Here is a 27204-nt window from a genome sequence, read left to right as displayed (position 1 = left end):
CATAAAATACTGGTCTTTGATTGCTTTTTCACCTTCTATCTGGCAGGAAATAGATCTTGACGTATGGGTTCCGGGGTCGGCCGTCATCCCGAGCAGGAAGTTCTTTGGCTCCAAGAACGGTGACAATCAGTTGGTGGCCGACTTTATCATACCATAGCTTCACCTGTAGAATACCCACAACATCATCATTAGGACACCATAGTAATACAGAAGAAGCCTGGAGAACAACAAAAAAGGACCAAAGAAAAGAAGCTCCAGTCATCAGCAGGAGATACCCTGCAGAAAAGTTTTGTTAGCAGAGCAGACCGAAAGCACCTACAAATTCAAACAGACAATATAACCAATTACCAGCTGAGCCCAGTGAAACACCAGGTGATTGCTACAGAAAACCCAGAAAACCCAGTAAGATGATAACCAAAAGGGGACATGAAGAAAATTGTATCAACCCATAAATGTAATGGAACCCCAAGGAACAGCAACAGAGTCAGGACCCCTGGAAGGAACCTTAGAGAGTTTTTACAAAGCAAAAAGTAGAGGTACAAAACAGAATCACAAAACTGCAGGGGAGCCTTAGCATGAATACATATTGAAAAATAGTTATGGAACACAGCTAAAGGAGGCAAAATTCTTTGGAAGAGCAAAGGACCCTACAGACAAGAACAGTGCTAACAGAACTATACTGTAAAGTTCTCATATTTATACTACACTTTTCTACTCTTACCGACCGCTCAAAGTACTTTAACTACAAGGCACATTTTAGAACTGTCTCTAGCCACATAAGCTGAATCATTTACAACAACAATGGATACCCTCAGAACCACTAAAACCAGAAACTTGGAGTACTTTGTTCTGCTTCTTCTGTGATACATTTATCTACAGCCTAAAAGACTACACTACAGAGTAAATAAAGATGAACATGCACACGCCGTCCTTTTCAATTTTTACCTGAATCCGGGGAACCAGAGGTTGCCTGTCCACAGTCTGAAAACACACATCACCATGGAAATGCTATTAACTGACTGCTGAGTGGCTGTGTTCTGATGCAGTGCATGCTGGGTAAACTTACCGAGACCTGTCCAGACAGAACACTGGGGCTCATTGGAGATGTGACAGAGATGGATGGGCCAACTTTCTGAGAGTCAAAGGAACTGGAACCTGAACATTAAATAGACCAATTCTGAGTCAGCAGGAACTTTGTCCACTATCAGATCTATGGAAGTTCTTAATGAACAGGACAGATGTAGTTTTTGTTTTTTTATAGACTCACTGGAGTTCAGCTGGACATGGGCACTCTCTACTGATCTGGAAACATCTCTGAAGAACATAGAATCAGCAACAATCTGTTACTATGATGTCCTAAGAGAAGAGAACAACCTCAGAAATATTTTCTGCCTCTCAGCTTGATCAGAGACCCACCCTATTGGTCGACACACCACCAGCTCCACCTGTGGTTCTTGTTTGGAGTCCAGGATGATGTTGTAGACCTCATTAAATGTGGCTCCTTGAAGAACCCGACCGTTCCACTCCAGAACCTGATCTCCTAAAGAAGAAAAGATAACATTGTAGAGTCCATCTAATTCAGTTTTAGCAACCTCTGACTCAGTGAACAAAGTAACTAAGACCTATCAGGAAAATCAGTGTGTTTACCTGGTCTCAGGTGACCCACAGTGTCAGCCAGACTACCTTTCTTCACCTTAGTGATGAAAGCACAGAGACGACCAGACTCTGTCATCTTTCCACCGACAACCTGCAAACACACAGCACCAAACTGTATTATCAAAAGAGGAGAATGAAGAGAAGAATAGTGAAAGAAATAGTAAAAAGAAAAGGCAGTAGAACAAAGCAGAAGAAGGCCACCTTGAGTCCCAGGAGTGCTCCTGTATCTGCAGGAACAATTCCGTCCTTCATCCTCTTGTTCAGTAGAATTCGACCAATCAGACGCTCTCCATCCTTGGAGGGTTGCCATGTGACTGGCTGCTGATGATTCACAATGGGAAACACATGGTTACTTAACAATAACAGCAACCAACAACAGTTCCGCATTCAGAACAGGGTTTGTTTGATGGATTACTGACAAGGCAGGGCGTCAACTCACCATAGACATGGGAGCAGGCTCGCCATGCCAGGAACCATGATCCCACCACTGACTACTGTCCATGTCTCCTAGCAACCAGAAGAGGTTAAAGGTGTTTTAAAACACATACACACATGTCTTTGGCTTGTAGGAGGAAGTGGGAGTATCCAGAGAGAAGCCACAAATGCACAATGTGAACCTGCAAAATCTACACAGGAAGAACTTTTGTGGGGGTCAATCTTTTGAGGATGCCAACGATCACATTGTTGAGTGAGAAGACAGATATTTGAAAGGAGTAAAAGAGGCCATCTATGTTCACTGTGAATGACCATCTTTGAACAGAGAGGATGGCTTATTACACCGTCTGCTATCTACAATGCATTCTGAGATCCTTCCCAGTCACACTGAGCCACGCCTTTCTTTACACCTTGTCTCATGTGATGAGGCACATGGTAAATGCCTCATTAACGACCCTTCTAAGGGACAACCCCGCTCTAGGGTTTAAGACCAATAACCGACGATATATGGTATATTTGCCCAGGGGCAGACTTTTTGATGGGGAGAGCATATATTCGTGCATGGAGTGATTTGTACATTTAGAATTTATACATTTTGTTTAGAGGGAATATTTTACCTTCCTTACCTTTCTTTTCTACTTTTTGGACTATTCATTTATCTATTCATTTGAGATGCGCCAAATCTAACAAAAGACTTAAAGCTATGTTTGCTGGAAGAGACATTTTGATTTTTAACATACTTTTTGTTTAATTTTGTGTTTGTTGTTTGGTCGAGCGTGTACGACAGATAAACACTGGAATGTGTAAACAAAGATATAGTGGCAAAACAAAGCCAGTTTCTCTTTGTTTTCCTTCCAACCATTGTGTGGATTTTAATTAAATAAAATGTTTGGTTTTTTTCTGAACATAGGCTACTGCCTTTCTTTCTTTCTGTTATGAGTTTGAGTAAATGAATTGCAGCATTTGGGCACACTCTGAGGAGGGTGCATTTGCTCGTAGCTGGAAGACGGTGCCGTTAAAACAGTTCTATTATTTTTTTCCCTTGACTGCTTCTCTTAACTTTAACCAATAGTATTAGCAAAGTTACTCTTGGGCAAATAAATAAATAAATCGCTCTTGTATAAACGATTAGCGAAAGGCTCAGCCTATCGTTGATGGTCGATAAATTTTACCAGTTGCCCAACATCACCTTGGACTCTCCACCGTTTGGTTTTAGAAATGAAGAAGCCTCTCAAATGAAACGTCTTCAAAGAACTTTAGGTCCAGTTGAGGTTTTTTCCAAGCTCCTTAGACTCCTCATGACCTGCATGTAACCTACACAGACATCCTCTATGTACATTAACACCAACATGAAAATTGCTGAATAACGTTATCAATCAGCTGCTCAACAAGCTGAGGTTTTTGGCACCAATTATGGATCATCAACAGGAAGAATAGGAAGAACAGTTAACCTGCTGTAACCACACTTACTTACACGTCAATTCTCGGTTCTGGATGAGCAGAACAAAATGATGCGGCTGTAAACAGCCCATCCCTCAAAATAATCAAAATTTGATTTAAACTGTTAAAGCAGCAACTCTTCACATTAAGCAGAGCTGGTTTTAAGCAAACCAGGATGTCAATCATGTAGCAGCTCACCTGGTTCACCATCCATCACAATTCACAGATTTTGTCTGTGAAAAGAAAAATATGACCTTGAGTCATTATGGCCATTGGCCATTATGTGACCATAAGAAGTTTCACTAAAATCTGAACAATCCTCTAGGAGCACAATCGATTCTTGTGAATTATGGATGCACGGACTCTTCATTAGTCGTTAAAACAGAGGCACTAAAAATGACTGGTTAATAAACCTGAACAAATTCAACAATGGATAGATAAAAAATTAATTTAGTTTCAAACATCACCAGCATTGTTTTGAAAAGAATCCTTTGCAAAATGAACCCATGGACCTGAGCACAGAATGGATTTCCTCCTTTGTGCTGTATGAGGCTCCTTCTGCTTTTATTTCAATCTTCAGCAGTGAAATGCAGCTGCATCATCTTCACATTTGCTCTCTGAATGTTCCTCCTGGTCTTCATGTGAAGCTGTGCTGCATATGTGGACAAACATGCTATAGTCTGAATGCCTGAAGATACTTGACAAAACTAATCAGAACAGCCAAATCAGAACAGTAACACCAGATCACTGAAACGTCATATTTATCTCCAACAAAATGTCAAAACATGTTGATGTGTGTACTTGTAATCATAGTTCTCCAAGTTACATAGCTTTCAAATGCTTCACTCACAGGTCCGCCTGCACGCCATGAAGGACAAGGAGGAGGCTTCAGGTGAGCAAGAGGAAGATGAGAAAGAACCTGTAATCCATGTAGCAGCCTCTCCTCCTCCTCACTAGGTTTCTGTGTGCTGTTTGTCCCGAGCACTGCCTGCAGGTTGCAGAGCAGTTCATTCCTGTCAGTAATGAGATTATTGGAGTCCAATTGTCAAGTGCATGTTTGTGCCTTCAGTACTTACAGTTAGTTTGGAGAAGACCCGAAGTTGATAGAGGGGATCAACTTTGGGGGACTACTGCTACATTAACCCCGCCCCCTTTCCCCCACCTTTCCACCAGATTAGAGTTGCTGAAACAGATGCCCAAAAATCCAGAAATTTTGCAGGTAATCACCAGAAGTCTAGCTCAGCAGCATAAACAGTCTGCTGGTTAAGGACCCCGCTGTATTGTGTGGTCACACACGAGCAGGTTAGTCTAGCGTGGCGTTCTCTCCTGCAGTCTGAGCTTCTATTCTTACATCTCTGCAGTGACTCTTGATAATCCAGACTCTCCTCTTTTAATCCTATTGAAGTAGAGCAAAGATGGTGATTTGGAGGTCCGACAGCACTAGAGCGGCAGTCTCATGCGCTCTAATCTGGATCAGATTGTCAAACAATGTCTCCAGGATCTTTCAGAGTTCTCCAGGAATGGAACCATCAATTTTGGTGGCGAATGTGCTGGTTTTTGTTTTGGTCTAGGTGTTCTCAGAGTGACGGTAGCAGAGATTCTGTGCTACTTAGTCTCTTCAAGATTTAAGGGGAGGAGCCAAAAGTCATATGAGCGAATCAGAGCTCATGATCTCTGACCAGGTGATTTGTGGCCCAGTAACATAAATGCAACAGATTAACTCGTCAGCATGATGTCTGATTTCCTGAGAGGGGCCATCACTTTTCACTACAGCACAGGTCAGAGTCACAGGAGCTTTAATAACAGAGAGCAACCCCTTCTGGACCTCTTTAGAGCCAGAACACATGACAGACCCTAAAAAGTACAATTTAACCAATATAATAATATAATGACCAAATCACAGAGAACCCTTCAAAGGTACAGAAATTATATCATTGTTATTCCATCCTCAAAACTTTCTAGAGCAGGGGTCGGCAACCCTAGGCACGCGTGCCACAGTTGGCACGCGAAGGGTTAACTGATGGCACAACCATAGCTGGACTGGCCATCGGGCATACCGGGCATTTGCTCGATGGGCCAATGATTTTTTTTTTTGTAACGGTATAAACAATGAAAGGTGGTGGATTGGACAGATGCTGGCCGGTGTGTAAAAATAACTCAGTTGTTTGGTGGTGGCTATGGTGGAGCTTCCACAGATTCAGTAAAATTAACAAGTGGTGGAGGCCAGCAGGTGGATGAGGGAAGGGGAGGCAGGAGGAGCAGAGACCCGAGGCGGCTGCCGGTCCGAGTGTCAGGTGAACTGAACTTCAGGTAAGAAGTTATGACCTGCAGTCTATCTGGGTCAGATATAAACCAAGTTTAGGTGGAGTTTATTTTCGTTGTGCTGACTTTTTACAGTCAGTTACAATAACTAGCTAGCATGACGGAGTTTCTATACAGCTGGGTCGGTGCTATGATGTTACTGATAGTGAACTTTATTTTATTCATAAGATTAGTTAGTAGAGTTGCCAACCGTCCCGTAAAAAGACGGAATCGTCCCGCATTCAGAGAAATTATTACGTGTTTCGTGTTGAGCTGAGAAGGGACGCAGTTTGTCTAGGATGGAAAAAGACACAAAGGTGGAGTTATTCTGTCTTTACGCTGCACAGCTGCCTCTTCTTCTCTCATTCTCTCCCCCTCCCTCTCCTGTTGCTACTTTAATCATGAAACTGATCAATGATCAGCTGATCGGCTTTTCTCTCTTGTTTGTTTATTGCCCACTTTATGCCAGAAAGCGGAAACCAGCGGATGTCGCGCTAAACAACAGCAGCACGTTTAAGCTTGATCAGATGTTGTTAGAATTTATTTAATATCAATTTCTACTATCAGCTGAGGTTTGCTGGAGCCACAGCTGTAAAACCTGCTGGTCATGATATCGGTTTGTATATCTGGTGAGAGGGAAACATGAAGATGAAACTAGGAGATGTCCTTACTGAATCATCAGAGCTGAACAGTGATGGAGAAACAGGTTTACCTTTTAGGTGACATGAATGGGTTGAAGGGAAGTTATGAACTGTTTCTGAGAGACAAATAACACCAATATCATTTTCTAAGTAGCTGACAGCTGGTAACTGTGCAGGGGTGGATCTAGCAAAGTTTTGCCAGGGGGGCCAGGTAGGGCATTAACAGGGAGAGGGGGGCACAAAGAAATACTTTCTTATTCTCATTTAAAATGTCTGGCTGTTATTAAATAATTATCTGAAGCTTACAACCAAAGTTTTTATCTGACGTAAAATGTATAGAAATCATACATATACCAACAAGACTGTACATCACTGTCACAATAGCGTTTGTTTTCATTCAAAGGCTTTATGGCTTTAATACCTGGTGGGCCGGTCTTTAGTCAAAATGCCCAGGCTGGGTTTTTTTTTGTCCCAGTCCAGCCCTGTGCACGACACGCAGTGAATTAATCTGAGAAGGTGCATCAAAAAAATAAATGGCTGCGCCAGCGGTGCACATCGCAAATCAGCTTGCATAGACACATTAGTTGTGTCTCTTCTTAATGACGGTATCTTAGCTAACAACCCAAACTACCAGATTCAACTTGTAATTGGCTAAAAATAACTTAGCCTACTGGTGAGAGGGACATTGTTAGCTTTCCACATTCCAACACTTCAAAAGCTTCAGGAGCTTTCCGCTCAGCACAGCATCAGCACCACAGAGATACACGGATACATCCGTAGACTCGAGACAATGCATTTTTGGGACTTTCAGGTTTATGAATGGTTTATGACCAATGTTTTATTTTCTGAACAAACCAGAAATCTATAATGAGCAGCTAGATTTGTCTCGCATTAACTGGCATTAACTGGCTCAGTTAATGCCAGTTAATGCAACAAACAGCTGGAATCCATAGCTGTGTGTTCATGGAGCTGCATTTTCACCTGCTGGACATCACTACCTGACAAGTTTAACTGTCTTGAACATTGCAGAGGCCTTATTGACAGTATTTTGCTCTACATATCTGTGTGAGCAGATTTTCTCTCACATGAGTGTCCTCAGGTAGCCGTCTGAATGCTGGACACTCTGAGACCTGTGTCTCTGAGTGGGAGACCAGAGATCATATTAACATGTGTATCTCTGTATTAACAGACATGCCATATTGGCCCAGTTTATTTTTCTTATCAGTGTTGTGAGGAGACCATAAATAGCATTTGTATTTTCTGTTGTACAGTTCATTTGCTATTATGGATAAAAAGTGTCTTCACACATTCATTCCTTTCTTTCTACTTGGGATTAGGGATATCTGGTGACATCTGCATCCAGCTGACAGGGAGTACTCTTTTTTCTCTAACATCCATCACACCTTTCCCCAAATATTTCTAGCCTTTTAGTTTGGGATTCAATGAAGGCCTATCTCTGAGGACAGATTATTTCATACACAGCTAATATGAAGAGGGTAAACTTAAAAGAAGGGCAAGAATTAGCCGATAAAACAAAAGACTTAGTCCATCACTATGCACACAATAAGGACTCTGAGATCTTCAAGAAACGTACTGAACTCCAAACCAAATTTGAACTTCTTTCAACTCATGCTGTGGAGAGGCAACTATTAAAGAGTAGGAGTACATTTTTTTGTGCATGGAGAGAAATCAGGCAAACTCCTAGCTGACCAAATAATGGGTGTAAAGCCACGTCAGTGTATAACTGCCATTAACTCAGATGACGTGCTCGTTACTGATCATGCCAAAATCAATGACACATTCAGGGAATATTATATGAAGCTTTATTCCTCTGAATCTCCCACCAACCACTCACTAATCACAAATTTTCTTAAAAGCTTGGACTTTCCTGACCCACAGAGAGATCTTGGATGCGCCATTTTCCAAAGAAGAGATTAGCGCTACAATTTTCTCTCTACAGTCAGGGAAGTCCCCTGGCCCAGACGGCTTTTTGGTAGAATTTTTCAAATCATTTGCCCCACAGCTTGTACCTCTACTCCACTCGGTTCTATCTGAAGCATTCACACAGGGCAAACTGTGCGTCATACAGGCCAATTTCGCTTTTGATGTGGACTTTAAGATCCGAGCTAAAGCGCTGGCCCACAGGTTGGAAAGGGTCCTGCCAGCAGTCATATCTGAAGATCAGTCTGGCTTTGTTAAAGGGCGCCACCCCTTTTTCAACATCCGACGCCTTCTTAATATCCTGCACACGCCGTCCAAGGACACTCCAGAATGTGTTCTTTCCCTTGATGCGGAAAAAGCATTTGACCGTGTAGAATGGAACTATCTATTTGCTGTGCTGGAAAGATTTGGGTTGGGTCCCAACTTCATCTCATGGATCAAGTACCTATACTTGTCCCCTGTTGCGTCTGTTTGCACTAATAGCCAGAAATAAAAACCATTCTAACTTAAACGAGGCACACGTCAGGGTTGCCCCCTTAGCCAGTTGTTATTTGATCTAGCTATTGAACCCTTAGCAATGTTTTTTCGAAGCAGTAAACTTGTCCAGAGTATACAAAGAGGTCAAACTGAACACAAAGTCTCTCTCTATGCTGACGATTTATTGCTTTTTATTTCAAATCCAAATACTTCCCTACCGTCTATATTGTCACTACTCACGTGTTTCAGTCAAGTCTCTGGTTATAAATTAAATCTGTCCAAGAGCAAACTTTGTCTACTAAATGAAGAAGCGTTTCCAATAGGTTTGTTGGGTTTCCCCATCAAAGAGCAGTTCACCTACCTGGGTATTACAATTACAAGAAAGTATAAACAACTTCTTAAAGCCAACATTTTTACACTATTGAAGAATGTCAAACAAAGCCTTCAACAGTGGTCACCCCTGAACACAACTCTGGTCGGATGAATTAATTCAATTAAAATTAATATCCTTCCTAAATTCTCATACTTATCTTTACCAGTCTTCATCCCCAAGTCTTTCTTTATAACTCTAGATTCTATAATCTCCTCTTATATTTGGAAGGGTAAACGATCTCGAGTAGCTAAGATGCATTTACAGAAACCTAAGATTGAAGGGGGTCTGGCACTCCCCAACTTCCGCTTTTACTATTGGGCTGCCAATATTCGGTCCCTGACCTACTGGTTACAGTCTGGGGAGGGTGTGGGCCCCACCAGCTGGCTGGCAATGGAATTAGACTCAACTCAGGGTATTTCTCTTGCCTCCTTTCTGGGTTCTTCTCTTTCTTTATCCATTGACAACTTTACATCTAATCCGATAATTCGGCACTCCCTCAGGGTGTGGGCACAGTTAAGGAGACATTTCAATCTTAATCATTTTTCACTTCAAAGCCCCATCCTTTCAAACCACCTATTCCTCCCCCCAACTTTGGACAACTTGTTCCAGGTCTGGTTTAGAGCAGGTATTATTTTCTTTAAAGATCTCTTTATATATAATAAACTAGCATCATTTGATCAGCTGGCAGGAAAATACAGTCCTCCCAAAACTCACTTTTTTAGATACTTACAACTCAGAAATTTTTTGCAATCCCACCTCTCCAATTTTCCAGAAGCTCCAGCTGCTAATTTACTGGACAAGCTCCTTAATTTGCAACTATCAGGCAAAGCTGTAATGTAGCTGTAGTGGTGGTATAGCTAACTTCTGTGTGGTTTTTTCCCTCTTTTAGTTTTTTTTTTCTTTTTTCACGTCGAGAGGAAAACAATGTTCCAACATGAGAAGTTCTGTTTAGTATTCATTGTAAACAGCTTGTGTTTTCCGTCTTCTTTTTTTCTTTGTAAACTATATCCACAAATACTCAATAAAAATATTTTGAATAAAAAAAATAACCACTTGATCACGGGTCAGAGAATACACTTTTCTCTCTCGTGACCAGTGGCTGTATCATATCCAGCGCGACAAACAACTCTCAAGCAATGTGCACACATGTAAGAAAAATGATTGACTGGCTGTTAGCATGTAGCCACTTACTGTCAGGCTCATCAGCGCTAGTGTACTCAGGTGTGGTAACAAGATCCTCCTCTGAGCTGCTAAAGCTGCCAATCACGTGCATCTTCCCTACATGCCGACTCCTCTGTGCTACATTCTCAGTGGCTGGCTTCCTCTTCAGGGTTGAGCTTGGGTCCAGTAGTTGTTGTGATAATGGGCTGTGACGGGAATATGTTGGGCTTATGTGAGTGGTTGCACGGTCCACAGAGTATGACCTCTGACCTCCAGATTTGACCAATCCCAGAGGCAGATTCTGACGAAGAGCTGAGAATGAAACGAGTAAAACCGATCACAGCCTGCTAATAAATGGTAAATGGCCTGCATTTGTATAGCGCTTTACTTAGTCCCTAAGGACCCCAAAGCGCTTTACACTACATTCAGTCATTCACCCATTCACACACACATTCACACACTGGTGATGGCAAGCTACATTGTAGCCACAGCTGCCCTGGGGCGCACTGACAGAGACAAAATAAGATGTGAGTAGATGGGCGGACATGCCCTTACCTGAATGCCTCATGGTCAGGTGGTCAGGCTCTGGGGTTGCCAGGGAAACATCACTGTGGCGGCGCTGGTGGCGGACCCTGCCTACCTGAGCTAACATCCTCATGGTTTCTTCACTTGGTTGTGTCTTCACTGGGTATCGGGCAAGGTTTGGGTCACTACGGTACCGTGCCTGAAACTCCACTTCCTGTTGTCGCCGCAGCTCAAGCTCATCCTGACGTTGGTCTAGAGGGTGATCCTGAGCCAGGAGGTGAGAAAGGTGAACATTATCATCATCATCAGTTTGGTAAGCCCTGAAGCCTGCTATGTTTATCACAGCTCAACTGTCATTCATAGCACGACTTAACCATCAATAAATGAAATTAATTAAATCATTAAGAAAAAACTATTAAACTAGTGAAAAATAGTTAAAACATTTAATTAATTGCTTTTGGCAAACAGAATGGTTCTTTTATAGCACGTTGTGTACTCGGGGAGTGCAGAAAAATGCTATATGACAACCAGTCCATGTAACAAAGACAATCGTATGAATGAATTTAATGAATGGGTGTCAGTGGCATGTTGTATAAAGTCCTCAAACAGAATGAAAAGCGCTATATGCCTCAACATGCCTCATTCTCCCATTCATAGAAGCACTTTTTTAATACTATGCAGTGCTTTCTATCTAATATTCACACACATTCACACTCTGATGGATGCACTGGAGAGCAACTTTCCCAAAAGTTATTTGGAACGCAGTTCAACCTTTACACTAGCAGACCTGGTCAACCACCTGTGCAACAACTACTCCATTTTCTTTGTTGCATTTCATCTTTCATTTCTAACGAAAATAAATTATTAAACAGCTTCCCGCATCAGATCAAATAATTTACAAGAAATGTGAGCAAATAAATGAATTTCACCTGTCAGACTCACCTGTGAGTACCAGCGACCTCGCCCATCTCTTATTGGTTGCCTGTGTGCCTGTAGCTCTTCCTCTCCGTAACCATGACAGCAGTGTGGCGATCGAGAACGGTTGTTCACAGCAAGGTCCGATGGTGAGCTAGGAATCCTGCTCCTCCTGCCATTATAGTACAATCCCGAGGGGCTCTGCCTCCTGTCAGTCACAGAGTGTGATCCAGTGAGAGTGGAGGAGGAGCAGATTGTCAGCCAGCTGATACATATATACCCACACTCTACACAGAACCAAAGCTTCAAGAACTGAGGAGTCTATTGTTAATAGTATTACTACTAGTAGCAGTATATGAAGTTCTTCCTGTTCAGACTTCCTTTTTATCGACCTGTTTCAAGGCTTTTTCACCTGTACTGTCAACTTTTTAAAAAGGTCTTCACTGTAATAATAAACTCATTGTTTAAGGAAAACTACATTTTGACTCCTGTTCTATGTTTACGGCCATAAAATCTCAACTCTGTCTGAGTTAAATTCTGTTACCAAAACCAGAACCAGCAGCAGACATCGATGCAGCATAGAAACATTTAAACTTTTCTCCAGCAGCTCCAGACAACATGCAGTGTTCACAAGCATCAAAATATCAAAGCACTGGTTAAACCTACTAACGGTGAAAGTGAATCCGATTTCTGATCAACAAAGTTTGAGTCTGTATCAACAGACATAAACAGACAACAACAGCATAAAGAAGCTGAGATGTGTACTTACATGCAGTCAGTCTGAGTGCAACCACATACACATTTAATTAAAGTTTTTACAGCTCTCCTAGGAGGTTTGAAGCTTCATATTGACCAACACCTTGACACGCTCAGCAAGTTTATGACTGACATGGATCACACCGGAAGGCCCTCCCCCTCTCCAATCCCAGCAATACAGGAAATGACATCACTGCTGTTAGCCTGCATGCTGTATTTAGCACCAGCAGTAATCCTCTGCAAGGTACCAGATTATTAATCTGTTAATTTGATTACAGGATGTGTGTGTGTGTGTGTGTGTGTGTGTGTGTGTGTGTGTGTGTGTGTGTGTGTGTGTGTGTGTGTGTGTGTGAGAGAGAGAGAGAGATGGAGGTCACTCTCTAATTAAAAACAATCTCACTAATTAAAAGTTTAAATTTAAATGAGAAGCATGCAGGCACAGCTGACAGTTAAATGGCCTCAGGAACAAAAAAATGATAAATAATATAAACAATGAATAATACCCACCATTCTGCTGCACCATTACTCAAGGGCCCCGTGGCACCCAGTGGCCCATGTGTAGGTGGGTGGGGAGCCCTGTGTAAGCTGTAATTGATGGATAGCATTTCAGGGGAAAAGTCCCCTGACCGAGTGAGAAACTCCTGCTGCTTCCTGCACACATTGCACACCCACATCACCTGAAACACACACACCGAGTTTGTTTACTATAAACGCATGTAAGAGGCTGCTGTTGCCTGATTGGCTGGTTTTCCTCCTGATGTGATAGTTGGCATGCTTTACAGATCATGTGGTGTCTCCTGAGTTCCAAACAACCAAAGATGCACAACTTCACATATTTTCCAGAGATGATGCAATTATGTCATTAGTGGATGTTGATAAATGAGTTGCTTTTATTGAAAATGAACTTCTAGTCTTTCAGTTTAATACATTCTGTTAAATTTCCTGTAAGTTTATCTTTTTACACAACTTACATATTGAGAAAAACGGATAGGTTTTCTCTGTACTTAGATTTTCCTGCCATGGTGAATCCTGGGCCCTGTTTCAGGAAGCCGGTTTAGTGGAAAAACTGAGTAAGTATACCCTGAGTTAACGAAAACTGGTTTTTCGGTTTCACAAAGCGAGTTCAGCTGAAGCCTGAGTGAGTCACTATGACGACACACGCCGTGAAGCTAACCTGCCCCCTAGCAGGTTTACTACAACTAACCCTGACTGTCTCCGCCCCTTTGTCGGAAACCTGACAGTAGGAAGTGTCGGACATGGCGTGCTCCTTCCTTGAAGAGCCAGTAGATCGTGAAGCCCAAATTCTCCGCAGAGCTCTCCGCCGGGAGAGAGTGATCAGAGCGCGTTTGGACATCTTATCATTTCCTGATGATTTTCTGTGCGAATGTTACCGTTTTTCAGCACAATCTATAATTTATTTTAATAACATCCTCAGGCCATATATTACGCATGTGACACATCGCGGACATGCTCTCAGTTCTGTACATATTATTTGTATTGCACTTCGGTTTTTTGCAAACGGGAGCTTTCTGTATAATATTGATGACGCTGAGCACGCTTCCAAGGCTACCGTCTGTCGGGCAGTCAGGAATGTTACAGTTGCACTGAAACGTCTCCTGCACTCGTTTGTGGTGTTCCCCGGTCATAGACCCACAAGATTTATCAAAGAGGGATGCCACAAAATTGCAGGTATCAGGGTGACCAAAACGTAATGTATGATGTGGTGATACTTGGACTACTACTTAAATTTTACATTTATTTTCAGGGTTCCCAGGCGTGATTGGCTGTACAGATGGCACTCACATTCCAATCATTGCTCCTTCAGTAAATGAAGGAGACTATGTGAACAGGAAGTCTTTCCACAGCATCAATGTACAGGTACATAGTTCCCTGTAGCATTTCAAACTAACAAATTATTTCATTATAGTAATGGATGCTAATTCGTGTTCTCTGCACTGTGAAGATCATATGTGATGCTGCCAACATTATCACAAATGTGGAAGCCAAGTGGCCAGGCTCTGTCCATGACTCACAAATATTCCGTGAATGTACACTGAGCACAAAATTTGGACATGGTGAGTTGAGAATACTTTAAAATATATAAAGACCAATTGCTTCAGGGACATTTGAACTGAAGTGTATCCTTCTGTCTTAGGAGAGTTCACTGGCTACTTGCTTGGTGATAGGGGGTATCCATGTTTACCCTATTTGCTCACCCCTTACCCTGACCCTGAACCGGGCCCACAGCAGCGATATAATCTGGCTAATTGCAGGACAAGAGCCAGAATTGAAATGACTATCGGAATGCTTAAGGCCCGGTTCCAGTGCCTGCAAAGACTCAGGGTCACCCCAGAAAGGGCATGTGACATTATTGTGGCATGTGTGATTCTTCACAACATTGCCACAATTAGAGGAGAACACTGTCCTTCTGAACCAGACATCAGCAGTGATCCAAACCATGAACATCCTGACCCTCCCACGGACATACAAGATGGAAGCGCAGTCAGAGACACCATATGTCACAATCATTTCTTTTGACCCATCACCTCAACATGTTGAAAGAAGAATAAACAGATTTTTTGTTCAACTGGCTTTATTGGTCGCCTGTATTTCCTGTACACAAAGTATTAAAAGATGTACACCTCATAAAGTGTCTCTGTTGCTTCCTCCTCCGTAACAGCTGTCAATGTTTCTTCATTATTTTCCTGTAGTAAAGAAATAAACAACATTGCTGTTCTACTGTACACTCATATAATCTGTGGAGTATTACTCACAACTGCATGTTGGTCTGGCTCAACAGGAGGCTGCACCAGATGCAGTACACCATCACCATCAACTGATAGAATATGAGGTTTATACAGGTCACTTATAACTTACAAGGGACCAAATGGCAATTAACAAACATACCAAGCACCTTACACTTCATTGTCATTATGCTCTCAAAGACAACCAAGGCTGAGGGAAGGCAAAATCAGTCGGAAAATTACTTCACTACAAAATAATCCATTATGGTGAAGAGTTTATCAGATGAATGAGTAGCACTGCAAAGGTGACTGTGAAGAAAGGATGTATACACATCATGTATTATTTTGAATTTACCCCTTATGTCGGCACTTGTGTCTTGCGGGGTTATTGACTCAGAGGATGTCCCCGCAGAGATGCCTTCGGCCACAGGGCGCCCACTGTTTTGGCTGAGGGCCAACTGCTCAGCCTCTGTGAGTGGTGGTGGTGGAGGACCCCCACCTGTTTTTCGGGCCTCCGCTTTTTTTCTGTTGGCTATAACGGGCCACATTTGAGCATACAGAGTAAGCAAATATGTACTTGTAATGTGCTCAGATAATTTCAATAAGTGCTTACAGAAAGGAAATTAATGTAGCCTCTAACTGCAATTGATTTACATGGGACAAACTGACCAAGCACTGTGGCTCATAATACAATACCTGTTTGGACTATATTTTTATATTTCATTTTTACTTGCTGCCAGGCACGTTTGGGGCCTGTTGGGTTGCACCTGCGCTCACATCACATCACAAAATAAAATGTATAAAATAACAAATAAAATAACATATGATAAAATAACGTGTTAAATGGGTGGAAATCCCTAGATCAATGTTTATATTAACACTCACGCATTGACTCTGTCGGCTATGTTTTGCCATGCATGCTCCCTTTCTTTTGCAGCTGTGGCTGCGTTACTTTTTTCCGCGGAATTTGCATGTTATCGGCATATGCTGCCATCAGAATTTCGGCCTCAAGTGCTGTGAAATACATTGACCGCGCCTTCTTTCCCTCCGTCTCCATGGTGACTCGCTTAATCTGTGCTCCGCTTATCAGGGCTTTATGTATCCTCGTCCGCGCGCTTCACTTGGGGTTAAAGCAACTCCGCGTTGACTGAACTAATTGTTATCAGCCTTTCTGAAACCGAATATTCCGAGTTGGACAGTTCGGGGTTACTCAACCCTGCGTATCGTTTTTCACTCTGAGTTTTCTAAACCGGCTTCCTGAAACAGGGCCCTGGTATCAGAATTCACCATAGCAATGTGTGGCAACGGGTAAATGAAGAGTAGAGCTTCCATTTAATCCAGAGGAGCTGGAATATGAAGATGCATCAGTGCTGACATGATATTTACCGTAGAAACAGGAGGGGAGAAAAAAGTAATTTTAATCAAATACTGAATAAGATATAGCTACAATGTCTGCTCTTATGTTTCTGTCTGCTCTGGCTTCATGAATGAGAAAATGAGTCATATGGTCAGTCAGCTGGTTCATGTGCGGCAGGAGGGGAGAAGTCAGAGGGACCAGCCGCCAGAGAGCCAGTCAGGTTCACAGAGCTAAGTTTTTCCTGTTGTCAGCAAACAATTTAACAACACTTTATTGTTCTATAAGCAAGCAATTTATTTATAAGGCACTTTCAGACAACTCCCAGCTGAAAACAAAGTGCCGTACACTTGACATGCCTAAGAAACAATACATTGAATAACTTAAGAAATATAAAATACTAATTAGAATTAAATTAAAATTATAAATCAGCACATTAGATTAAAGGCAGCCAGCCAATGGAGTGAAGCCAGAATGGGAGTTATGTGCTCTCTTTTGCAAATTCTGGGTTAAAAGTCGTGCAGCAGCATTTTGAACCAGCTGCAGACGAAAGAGAAGAAACAGACTTACTACAAAATACAGTGCATTACAGTAATCCAAATGAGATGAAATAAAAGCATGGCTTACTGTTTCAAAATGTGGCCTGGATAAAATAGGTCTTACCTTTGCCAAGCACCTTAAATGATAAAAACTGGACTTGACAGGAGCCCTAATTTGAGTGTCCAATTTAAAGTCACTGTCCATCTTAAAACCCAAATTAGTAACAACAAGTTTAAAATGCCGGGGGTCCCAAATCAATAGCGGAGGGATCACTAGGTCCGCAAGGACCAAACACAATCTCCTCGATTTTTCTTGAATTACATTTTTAAAAGTTTAGGGACATCCAAGTTTTAATATCTTCTAGACATGCCAGAAGTAGTTTAATAGAGAAGGCATCTTTCTGCTTCAGAGGCAGATAAATCTGGCAGTTATCAGCATAACAGTGGAAGGAAATTCCATGCTTTTTAAGGATGGTTCCCAAGGGCTGTAAATATGATGAAAAAAGCAGAGGCTCTAGAATTGAGCCCTGCGGGACCCCAAACTGAAGAGCCGCAGAAAAGGACTCATACCCTAAAAAGTTAACACTAAGTTTGATCAGAAAGATAAGACCTAAACCCATTCAAAGTAGTACCACGAATGCCTGCAAGACGGTGTAAACGAGACAGTAAAATGTTGTGGTCTACAGAGTCAAAAGCAGCTGTTAGGTCAAGGAGGACAAGAACAACATGATTACCAGAATCACAGGTAGGGAAGATATCATTAAAAACCTTTAAGAGTGCTGACTCAGGATACTATTCTCATTTTTTCTTAAATCAATCAATTGGGAATGTACAATTTTCTCTAAGATTTTAGACAGTAAAGTCAGCTTGGAGATAGGCCTGTGGTTAGTCAATACAGTGTGGTCCAGGGCGGGTTTCTTAAGAAGGGGTTGTACTACTTCCTGCTTAAAATAAGCAGGGACTACACCAGACATTAAACGGCTGTTTATAATAGTAAGAACAGTCTGTGCGAGGCAAAATCTTTTTAAAAAATTGTCAAGGGACAGGATCATTTGGAGACAAACAGGGCCTCAGATGACCAACCACATCCTCTAAAAAAGAAAGAGTTACAGGCTCAAACTGGTCAAAAACAGCAGAGCAAGGGATCGAGACGGAGGGGTCAGATTCAGGGGCAGAGATGAGAGCCCACGTAGCTGCTATCTTCTCATTAATAAAAAAACCCAACACAAAATCCTTAGATAGTTTATGAGAGGCTTCCAAACAGCCACTTTGTGGAGCATTTAAAACTAAGTTGATGGAGTTAAATAACACACGTGGATTATAACTGTTGGAGGAAATTGTCTTGTATTAAAAGTATTCCCTTTTAGCCTCCTTGACTGTATCCTGATAGAGACACCACCAGTCCTTTAAGATTTGAAGAGACACCTGCAGTTTGTCCCTCTTCCATCTGCGTTCAGCTCTACAACACTGCCTCCTCACAGCCCGAGTGGTGTCATTAAACCACGGCTCGGTTTTAGCCTTGAGCTGCCTGGTTTTTAATGGTGCCACAGAGTCGAGAATAGCTTGGTAGGAAGATTCAAAGCATTAAAATCTGATCCTAAAACAAAAAACCTGCACTGCACCTGCTGACCTCGTATCAAATTTGTATTGAATTCTGTTTTTAGATTCTTTAAAAATATTTAATCACCAGCTAGAACATGTCTAGAGTAGGTGGCACTCATAGGGATCATTTTCTGTGGAAGAAGAGTCCCGTGACCTGCAAAATGCCCCTTTTAGATTGATCAGATGCTGCAGCACCATCCCTTTCATGTGAATGCACAGGTTAAATGCTGAGTTGATAATCAGCTTCGTGTGAACACTTATCCTGATCTCCAGTGTTAGGGTGAGTACAGGGCATTTTGTAGTACAGGGCACAGTTGTGATAGTTGATGGTAGCAATCTTGATTTATACATAAGTGGGCAGATGACTCAAAGCAGTGACAGTGGTGCTGAAACTTTGTGAGTCTGATCTTAAGTAACATTTCCATTTTACCGTATCAAAGCAGAGCTACCTGAGGGACAATACCAAACGCATCCAGACCATGGCTGTATAAACATTTCATTTACCACTTATGAATTGCTGTTGCTTTTATGCACAGTATCCAGCCTGTGTCAATCAAATCAAAGCCAACAGTCTGACATTTAATCGTTTCATTTCAGACGATCTAGAGTTGTTAAACTGTCACTGAAAAAAATAATTAAACTGAAAATGACCCCAGATATTCAGCAATGTCCACAGCAAAAATGCACTCATAGACCAACCTTATTGGCTCTCAAGGAGACACGCCCCCCACAGCGGCCGCAGAAACGACTCTGGCAGTAGCAGCATGCTCGGCCACAGCCATCGGCAAACTTGGTCTTGCGACAGATCCCGCAGGTTGGAGACTCTGCCCGCGCTGTCTGAGCCTCTGGAGACTCCTCACCCAGCTTCTTCATGTGGTCTTTATACATCTCAAACTGCTGATGTAACTTCCTGTGAGGAGGAGGTTTTTAGAGAGAGGAGAGGTCAGAGGGTGACATATGCTAAACTTGTACTGAAGTCTAAAGGACCAGTGAGCTGGTCCTTGTTTGGTTCATTAAAGAGGCGAAGCCAGGCATGTACGATTGGATTTGGACCTTCAGTGTCAGACTGCGACATGATGAATAAACACAGCATCAGGTGTCTACCTGAACTGAGGCTCAGGTGAGACACAAACACCTGTGCTCAGGTAAGCCTCTGGGTTTACTCACATCTGCAGCTCGTTGTCTGTTGGACTTTTAACCTGCAGAACTTCGGACACGTTGGTGGCAACGTTACTGACCAACTGACTGAACCCTGAGAATGGATTCCACCTGTCCAGGTAATACACACAGTCAGCTGACAGGAAGCACATCAGTGGGTGGGAGGGGCAGCGTGGGACACAAGAAATAGCTTATTGAGGAAAAGAGGCGTGGCTAAGGGAGTGCACTCTGGGAGATGAGGTACTTACGAGGACGAGGGAGGTTTCACTTCCTCCTGCTCCCTGCAGACATAGACATGATGGCGATGATGATGATGATGATGATGTCAGTGATATAATTAATCATGAAATAATATAAAAACAAAATCATAACAGAAACAAACTGAAACTGAAGCTTTAAATTAGAGCCCTGCATTGGGACTGGGATCCCACCCAACGCAAATCTCGCAGGAGTGGGGGGTTTTAAGGTTGCCGTGGGCAACAGTTGGTCTCAAAATTGTTAGCAGGACGAAGAGTGCAACTGCTGTTGGTAACAAAATTCAGATTGGAGAGTCTAAAACTAAAGAAAAGAGTGGAAAGATGGATATTTGGAAAAGTTATAAAATAAAGAAAGTAAAGCGCTGGACATAAAGTGCCACATACACATGCATTAATCATAGCGCGTTTATAATGTGGTTCACGTGACCAACTCACTACCCCAGTGGGCAAGACATTACAGTTGATAGTACTGCAGGACAAAAGTGTTGTTTTTTTCACCTGTCTCAACCCAAGATTAACTGGATAATCAATTGATTGAAGAAAAATGAAGACATGGAGAGACGCTTTATTTAAATCCCTGAAAGTGGCGATGCCTCTCATAAAGGCTCCAGTTCGATAACATCTACATGCATCTTGTAGAGAATCCCTCACCTTCTGCTGCTGCCAGGACGAAAGCTTTCAAAAGCTACAGGTACTTCTGATCTAGGTAAATAATGCAGTGTGTAGGAGGTGAAGAGAAAGAAACTGTTTGTTGTTAAAGCAAAGGTAAGTGCTACATAGTTCGCTTAAACGAACTACCACATGTAAATCTTATATTTTGTTGACTCGTACATTTACAGTGTAGTGTCAGAAAAGTTCTGGTAGTATTAATTTGTCACATTATTATCATGTTGCTGTGGAGAAGCAGGTATTGGTGGGATTTGGCCTGTAAGGCACAGCTAGCAGATGTACTCACATGCCATACTCTACATCCTTCTGGCAGCTGTAAATAAATGCTGATTAGTGCATCTGATAGCACAGAAACTAAATGGCATTTTGTTTAAGTTAAATGTGCGGACGTTTGATGGATGGCTGGAGGGCAAAGGACTGAAGTACTGTTTTGCCCTCAAGGAGGGTGAGTCCTAGTAGCTCTGACATCATGTGAAAGATAAATATCAATAAGTCTGTGGGTGCGGGCAGGATTGGACACAGACGGACGGAGTGGGTGGTAATGGTCAGAAATTCAGAGGAAGAGGGATTTTAAAAAACAAAACAAAACAAAAAAAACAGTCCCACACAGGGCTCTACTTCAAATAAGCAGAAACAGAATGAGACATCGAGCTGCTGAAACGGGATTAATTCAGTTCTCTTCTGCCACCACCAGGATGCGTCAGAATGCAACAACTCATCCAGTAGCACACACAGCTGAAACTGTTTGTTTGTTGGTTTGGCCAACCATAAAGGTAAACAAACCGAGCAAACAAACAAAGGATTCATTGAAATGATTTTATTAGTCTTCCTGTCACTTCACCAGTTCTTAACTGAAAATCAAACATAAAAGCAAAATGAACAAAATATGAATGAAACAATAAAATAAGTAAATGCACACGGTCAACAGTCATGATGCAGGCTTGGCCAAGGCCTGACATGATGTCACAGCAGCTCCATAAGAGTCCGCAAGCTGAGAGTCGGGAGGTCTGTGATTTATGGTCTAATCACATGCTGGCAATAAAATCATGAAAGTGTTGCGATGTCTGCCCTGTCCTGCCCTGAAAGGTTGGCAGCTGGTCTACAGTGTGTGCCATCTCTTTAACACAGCAATGTTTACATAGAAGTCATTGCTGATTGGCTCATACTTGTGACACACACCAAACAAACCACAAACAAAAAAGCAAAACAAACAAACAAAACTTTCAAAGCTAATCATGCTTGGGATAGGCAGTAAGTGACAGGCAATGTAGGGGCTTAAAACAACAAAAGAAAAAAAACATCCAACACACAGTGAGGACAGTAAGATGCTTGGTTTGACTTCACTGATGAAAGGGCCCACACAAACTAAACATTTTAAACAGACTAACATAAAACTGTGTCAGATGTGTTCACAAAGACTGCTTTGAAACCCTTTGACCTCAGTGACTCTGCAGTGACATCTGGAGGCCACACGTGGTTACAGCACCTCACAGATAGCTACAGTCCTCAGACGGCCCAAAACCACCAGATGCTCTGATCCCTGTTAAACCACAAACCCCCTCATCCACCAAGCAACACCCACACTAATGGGATAACTGGATTTAGTCTGCAGTTACAGTAAACTCGAGAGACAGACTGTTAAGAACCAGCAAGCCTGTAAAACCTACAATATCCACCAGAAATACAGCAAAGCATTCTGGGAAAAATTCTGACAGACACTACTTATTCTACTGCAGCACAGCACTGTACAGAGAAACAGTGAAAACCAGCTCCATCTGCACCCTGCACAATCAAACTGAACACGCCAGTCCTCATTCTGTAGGATCTGTACTCATACCAAGCCTGTCTCAATTAGCTCAGTCTGCCACCGCTGTCTCATCAAAACCTCCTCGAACAGGATGAACCACACTGAGATGGCCGCAGTTCATTTGGAAGATTTTACATTAAAAACACGTCATGAAGGATTTGAGCAAAGATTCCAAAAAATTTCAACATGACATAAAAATGTGACTTAAAATTATTCATCTATTATCTGATGAGCTTTCACATTTATCTGGTGACCTTCTCGAGTGAATGTATAAACATTTACTGTATGTAGATCAGGACAACACTCTGATGTGTGAGGAGACACAAAAATTACAAACAACTCTTCAAGGATTCATTTATGGTAAATGGATGCTGGGTCTGCCGGAACACCTCCTCCAGGAGGCGCCCAGGAGGCATCCTTGTCAGATGCCTGAATCACCTCAACTGGCTCCTTTCGATGTGGAGGAGCAGCGGCTCTACTCTGAGCCCCTCCCGGATGGCTGAACTTCTCACCCTATCTCTAAGTGAGAGTCCAGCCACCCTTCGGAGGAAGCTCATTTCCGCCGCTTGTATCCGCGATCTCATTCTTTCGGTCACTACCTACAGCTCGTGACCATAGGTGAGGGTAGGGACGTAGATCGACCGGTAAATTGAGAGATTTGCTTTTATGCTCAGCTCTCTCTTCACCACTATGAGAACCAGTCTATAATAAATAACACAATAAAAGGCTGATTGATCATTACAAAAACATTTTCCAGTTACTGGTGAAACTGATCTGCTGAATGAACCAATGAACCTCTGTTTAATATGCAGATCACCAGCCTATTTGATTTTATTATTATGTCAAAAATGAAGACATTTCAGTGGACTGTGTTGCTCTGTGAAGGGGGGAGTATTCATTCCTTAAATACTGACTGCTTTCAGCAGAAAGTTCTAACTCACTTCAGTCTGTGCACCACATTCAGACCAGTTTGATCACTAAAAATATTTCCCAGTGACCTTCACATGGTTCCCCTTTATTTTGGTGTAAAGAAGTTTAATTTCATTCTAAAACATCTCAGAAAACACCAAAGAGGCAGAGCAATTATGTCACTTCCTGACAATGCTCAGGAAAAACAACCTGGGTCAAAAGATGCTACTGCTAATCTTTATGCCAGCACGCTAAAAGATTAGCAGTAGCATCTTCTGGCATATTTATATCACAGCTTCAGCAGATCAATGAGCACAGCTCAGAAGATAGCTGGCCACTCTCTGCCCTCCCAATCACATCCTTGTTCTCACCTGAAGGATCTGTTGTTCTCTGCCAATCAGTACAGGTCCCTCAAATGAAACTTAGAAACAGCTTCTTCTCTGTGAGCTCAATATCAACCCAATTAAAAGTGATCAGTGAAACAGTTCATCAATCAGCCTAACCTGACATACAGCAAAATTTTATAGGGGAGTGAATTAGATTAATGATTGCATTAAGCAGTTATTCTAATACCCACATAGCAAAATTGGTATGGCCCGGATCTGGCCCGCACAATGTGCTTACACATGGCCCACATACCGCAAAGAATGATGGCCCGCACAAGGCCAGTTGCAGACAAACTGGTGGTCCTGTACTGACCCAGAACAGTTTCAGCTCTGGCACTAGATGTAAGCCTAATGTGTACCTTAATCAAGCCATGTAATAACAACGTGCCGGAACATAATACTGCAAAGTAACATGAAGAACGATTCTTATAAAGTGCTTTTCTACTCTGCCGGATTACGGAAGGTACTGAACACAACATGCCACATTCACTCAATCACATCCTTTCTATCAACTGAGTACGTCCTAACTACATTAATACACATTCACACTCTTGACATGCAGATAGGAGAAGCTAGGGAGATTGAACCACTAACCTTCCGATCAGTAGGTAACCTGCTCTACCTCCTGAGCTACAGCCACCCAGTGGTAAACATGAGTAAACCTTCACTAGGTTTTGGATAAAGTGTACACTCACAAACCTGTCAAACCTGCATTTGAAATGTTTGCAACATGGGATTTGGGTCTTCAAACTAAAATAGGAAATTAGGAACATGAATAGTGCTATCAATGCCAGACTTGGCCCACATCTGGTTGGAATACACCCTGCCATGACACCAGTCAGTCAGAAGTGCCAGCTTGATGATAGATCTGGGCCAGACCCGTTTTCTATGAGCCTGGGCCACATAAACCAAACCACAATCGAGCCAGATACGGCATGCCATCACTTAAACAGTGACAACTATGCCAGGCCTGGCCCATATCTGGATGACATACCACTCAGCATGCCAGACGTCAGCCACTGCTGGCTGACGGTGATCCAGGCCAGACCAGCGTGCTGTGTGGGTATAACCATTTCTGATTAGTTTAATCGGTTTTGTTTTTAAGTAAACGCCAAATTTATGAGCAGCTTTTAAATCTTTACTTTATTTTATCTTCACTTTTTTTCTTCCGTTGCTGCCTGAACACCTGCAGTCTGCTTCTGCCACTGACGATCTGGAGAGGTCAACTTCTTAAACCTTCCTGCTGCAGCTGCTGAGGTTTTTTAATTAAAATGCTCACTGATGCTTTTATTTTCTCTGAACACCAGCTGATTCCATAATCAATAATCTTACTTGAGCATGCTCTTTTCCTTCGTCTCCTCCTCCTTCTGCCTCTCCATCACCGACAGGATGATGCTGCGCTCCTCCTCCGTCAGGTGGCTCAGGTCCGGCAGCTCCGGCCCAAGCCCAGGCTCCGCAGCCAGTGCCGGTCCAGCCGGCCCGGACATTGTGTCTGTGGGCCGCTGGAAGAGAAGGTAGCGTCGGTCAGGCCAGAGCCACGTGACTGGATCCCGTCATCATAATCATAAATGATGATGTTAACGACGAAGGCCAGGGAGTTGCAGAGTGTTCACATTATTTTGTCCAGCTCCAGGTGCGTTCAGCGGCTCTGCTGCCGCGGCGAAGGCTCGAGGAGCCGCTCCACCTGCAGCTGCACCTCCATCAGACCATCCACCATTCACCACCATCCTCCTCCTCCTCCGGCTCACCAGCAGGCGCAGCGGCGTCCTTTTGCTCGCTACTCCGCAGTCATGTCGCCTCCGGGGTCAGCGGCGGTTCCGTCCCGCTCCTCCCGGCCCTGCGGCCCTAATACTTGGCCTTCTGTGGTCGCGGTGTCCCGCTGTGGTTGTACGGTGCTTCTCGGCGATAACAGGCGCAGGGGCGAGGAGGAGAAAATAAATAAATCTTCACATGACGGGGAGGGAGGGGGGCACGACGTGACGTACTACAACAAAGATCAGCTGGTCGGGCGGGGGGGAGGAGCTAAAGATAGAGCTGCAGAGGAAGCTACAAACAGCGTCATCAGTCAGTCACCCAGTCAACTGATGGATCGATAACAAACATATTTAATAATGTGAAAGAATAATGGTACAGCGTAGAGCTGCCACTCAGACAAAAGAAAGCGTTAGTACGTTATAATATTGATAATGTAAGAACCTAAAATGTTTTTGCTAAAACGTGATAATTATGTATACTTTAATAAAGTGATATTGTGTTGTTCAAACGTGAAAAGTATATTGTACTGATAGTATATTGAACAAACATGAAAAGTATAACGTTAGAAAAACAAACTTTTCAGGTTATAACGTGATATAGCTCTATTTTTCTTTTGCCTGGGTGGCAGCTCTACGCTACAGTAAGAGCGCATTAAAACAAATTAAAAAATACACCACTTTAAATTTAAAGTAGAAAGTGTAGAATTCATGAAATACAGGCCGTCTGTGAATTCTAACAGACATAATTATAAACGATAATACAGTGTAATCGAATCGAAAAGACTGTAGTGCTATGTAACACAAGTTATGTCAAAGTATATATTATATTATCTAAGACATTAACTTGTGATTTTTAAGCTAAGTGATATCTATTAAGCTATAGGTGCTGCTGTTTCTGCGTGAAAATTACGGTAATTAAATTTTAAAAAGAGGCATCATGCAGGAATTTGCAGTGAAAAGAGTCTAAGGAAATTCACTGTTCATTGGCATTGCGTGAAGGTACAGCTGTTTAGACAGGTCAACCCTAATCTGACAGTCAGTCATTATTCACAAGTTAATAAATATGCGATAACGACCCGGCAGCATAATGAACTGCCAACCTGGAAAGTCTGCTGCCGATGGGCGCCGCCCTGCCCGTACTTTCCAAACTGTGTTGTGTTCTTTTTGTGTTCAAATGTTGGCATAAATATTTTCTGTATGCCAACGCTGGCATTATGATTGACTGGGTTTTATGTGCCTAAAGAAGAAAATGTGAAGAGTACTGTGCATATTATTTAAAGAAAATATGTTACAGTGTCCATGCCAAAGCTGTTTATGATTAAAGTTATAATAATCCTAATTTGTTCTTAATTATTTTAAAGTTAACACCAAAAGCAAGGTAATTTTGTTTGTTTGTTTATTACT

The 27204-nt window shown here is 42.4% G+C and overlaps 1 protein-coding gene and 1 long non-coding RNA gene across 4 annotated transcripts in view; both read right to left on the bottom strand.

The window, feature by feature from the left end:
* Nucleotides 1–26040, bottom strand: part of LOC146644183 (regulating synaptic membrane exocytosis protein 2-like) — a 61012-nt gene extending 34972 nt beyond the window's left edge. For all 3 annotated transcript variants that reach the window (XM_085395631.1, XM_085395628.1, XM_085395630.1), the window contains exons 1-16: nucleotides 25379–26040; nucleotides 20267–20299; nucleotides 20028–20129; nucleotides 19560–19770; nucleotides 13129–13298; nucleotides 11893–12073; nucleotides 10981–11215; nucleotides 10456–10737; nucleotides 2096–2163; nucleotides 1858–1977; nucleotides 1648–1747; nucleotides 1417–1540; nucleotides 1268–1314; nucleotides 1067–1155; nucleotides 946–981; nucleotides 33–163 (exon numbers count right to left, since the gene is read on the bottom strand). In XM_085395631.1, the coding sequence (XP_085251757.1) occupies nucleotides 33–163; nucleotides 946–981; nucleotides 1067–1155; nucleotides 1268–1314; nucleotides 1417–1540; nucleotides 1648–1747; nucleotides 1858–1977; nucleotides 2096–2163; nucleotides 10456–10737; nucleotides 10981–11215; nucleotides 11893–12073; nucleotides 13129–13298; nucleotides 19560–19770; nucleotides 20028–20129; nucleotides 20267–20299; nucleotides 25379–25533 (2084 nt within the window). In that variant the 5' untranslated portion in view covers nucleotides 25534–26040. The remainder of the gene's footprint in view (nucleotides 1–32; nucleotides 164–945; nucleotides 982–1066; nucleotides 1156–1267; nucleotides 1315–1416; nucleotides 1541–1647; nucleotides 1748–1857; nucleotides 1978–2095; nucleotides 2164–10455; nucleotides 10738–10980; nucleotides 11216–11892; nucleotides 12074–13128; nucleotides 13299–19559; nucleotides 19771–20027; nucleotides 20130–20266; nucleotides 20300–25378) is intronic.
* Nucleotides 15609–17027, bottom strand: LOC146644184 (uncharacterized). The gene is made up of 3 exons (XR_014909247.1): nucleotides 16251–17027; nucleotides 16062–16132; nucleotides 15609–15897 (listed from the first exon to the last, which is right to left on the bottom strand). It is a non-coding gene; the product is annotated as an uncharacterized LOC146644184 (long non-coding RNA).
* Nucleotides 26041–27204: the final 1164 nt, after the last annotated feature.

This window comes from Rhamphochromis longiceps, linkage group LG22 (assembly GCF_057381845.1).
Source record: "Rhamphochromis longiceps isolate RC_006_pf linkage group LG22, R_longiceps_female_GT1.1, whole genome shotgun sequence".
In the NCBI taxonomy this organism is placed as follows: Eukaryota; Metazoa; Chordata; class Actinopteri; order Cichliformes; family Cichlidae; genus Rhamphochromis; species Rhamphochromis longiceps.
Note: the sequence above shows the minus strand (reverse complement) of the source record. Positions and strands in the feature narration are given on the sequence as shown.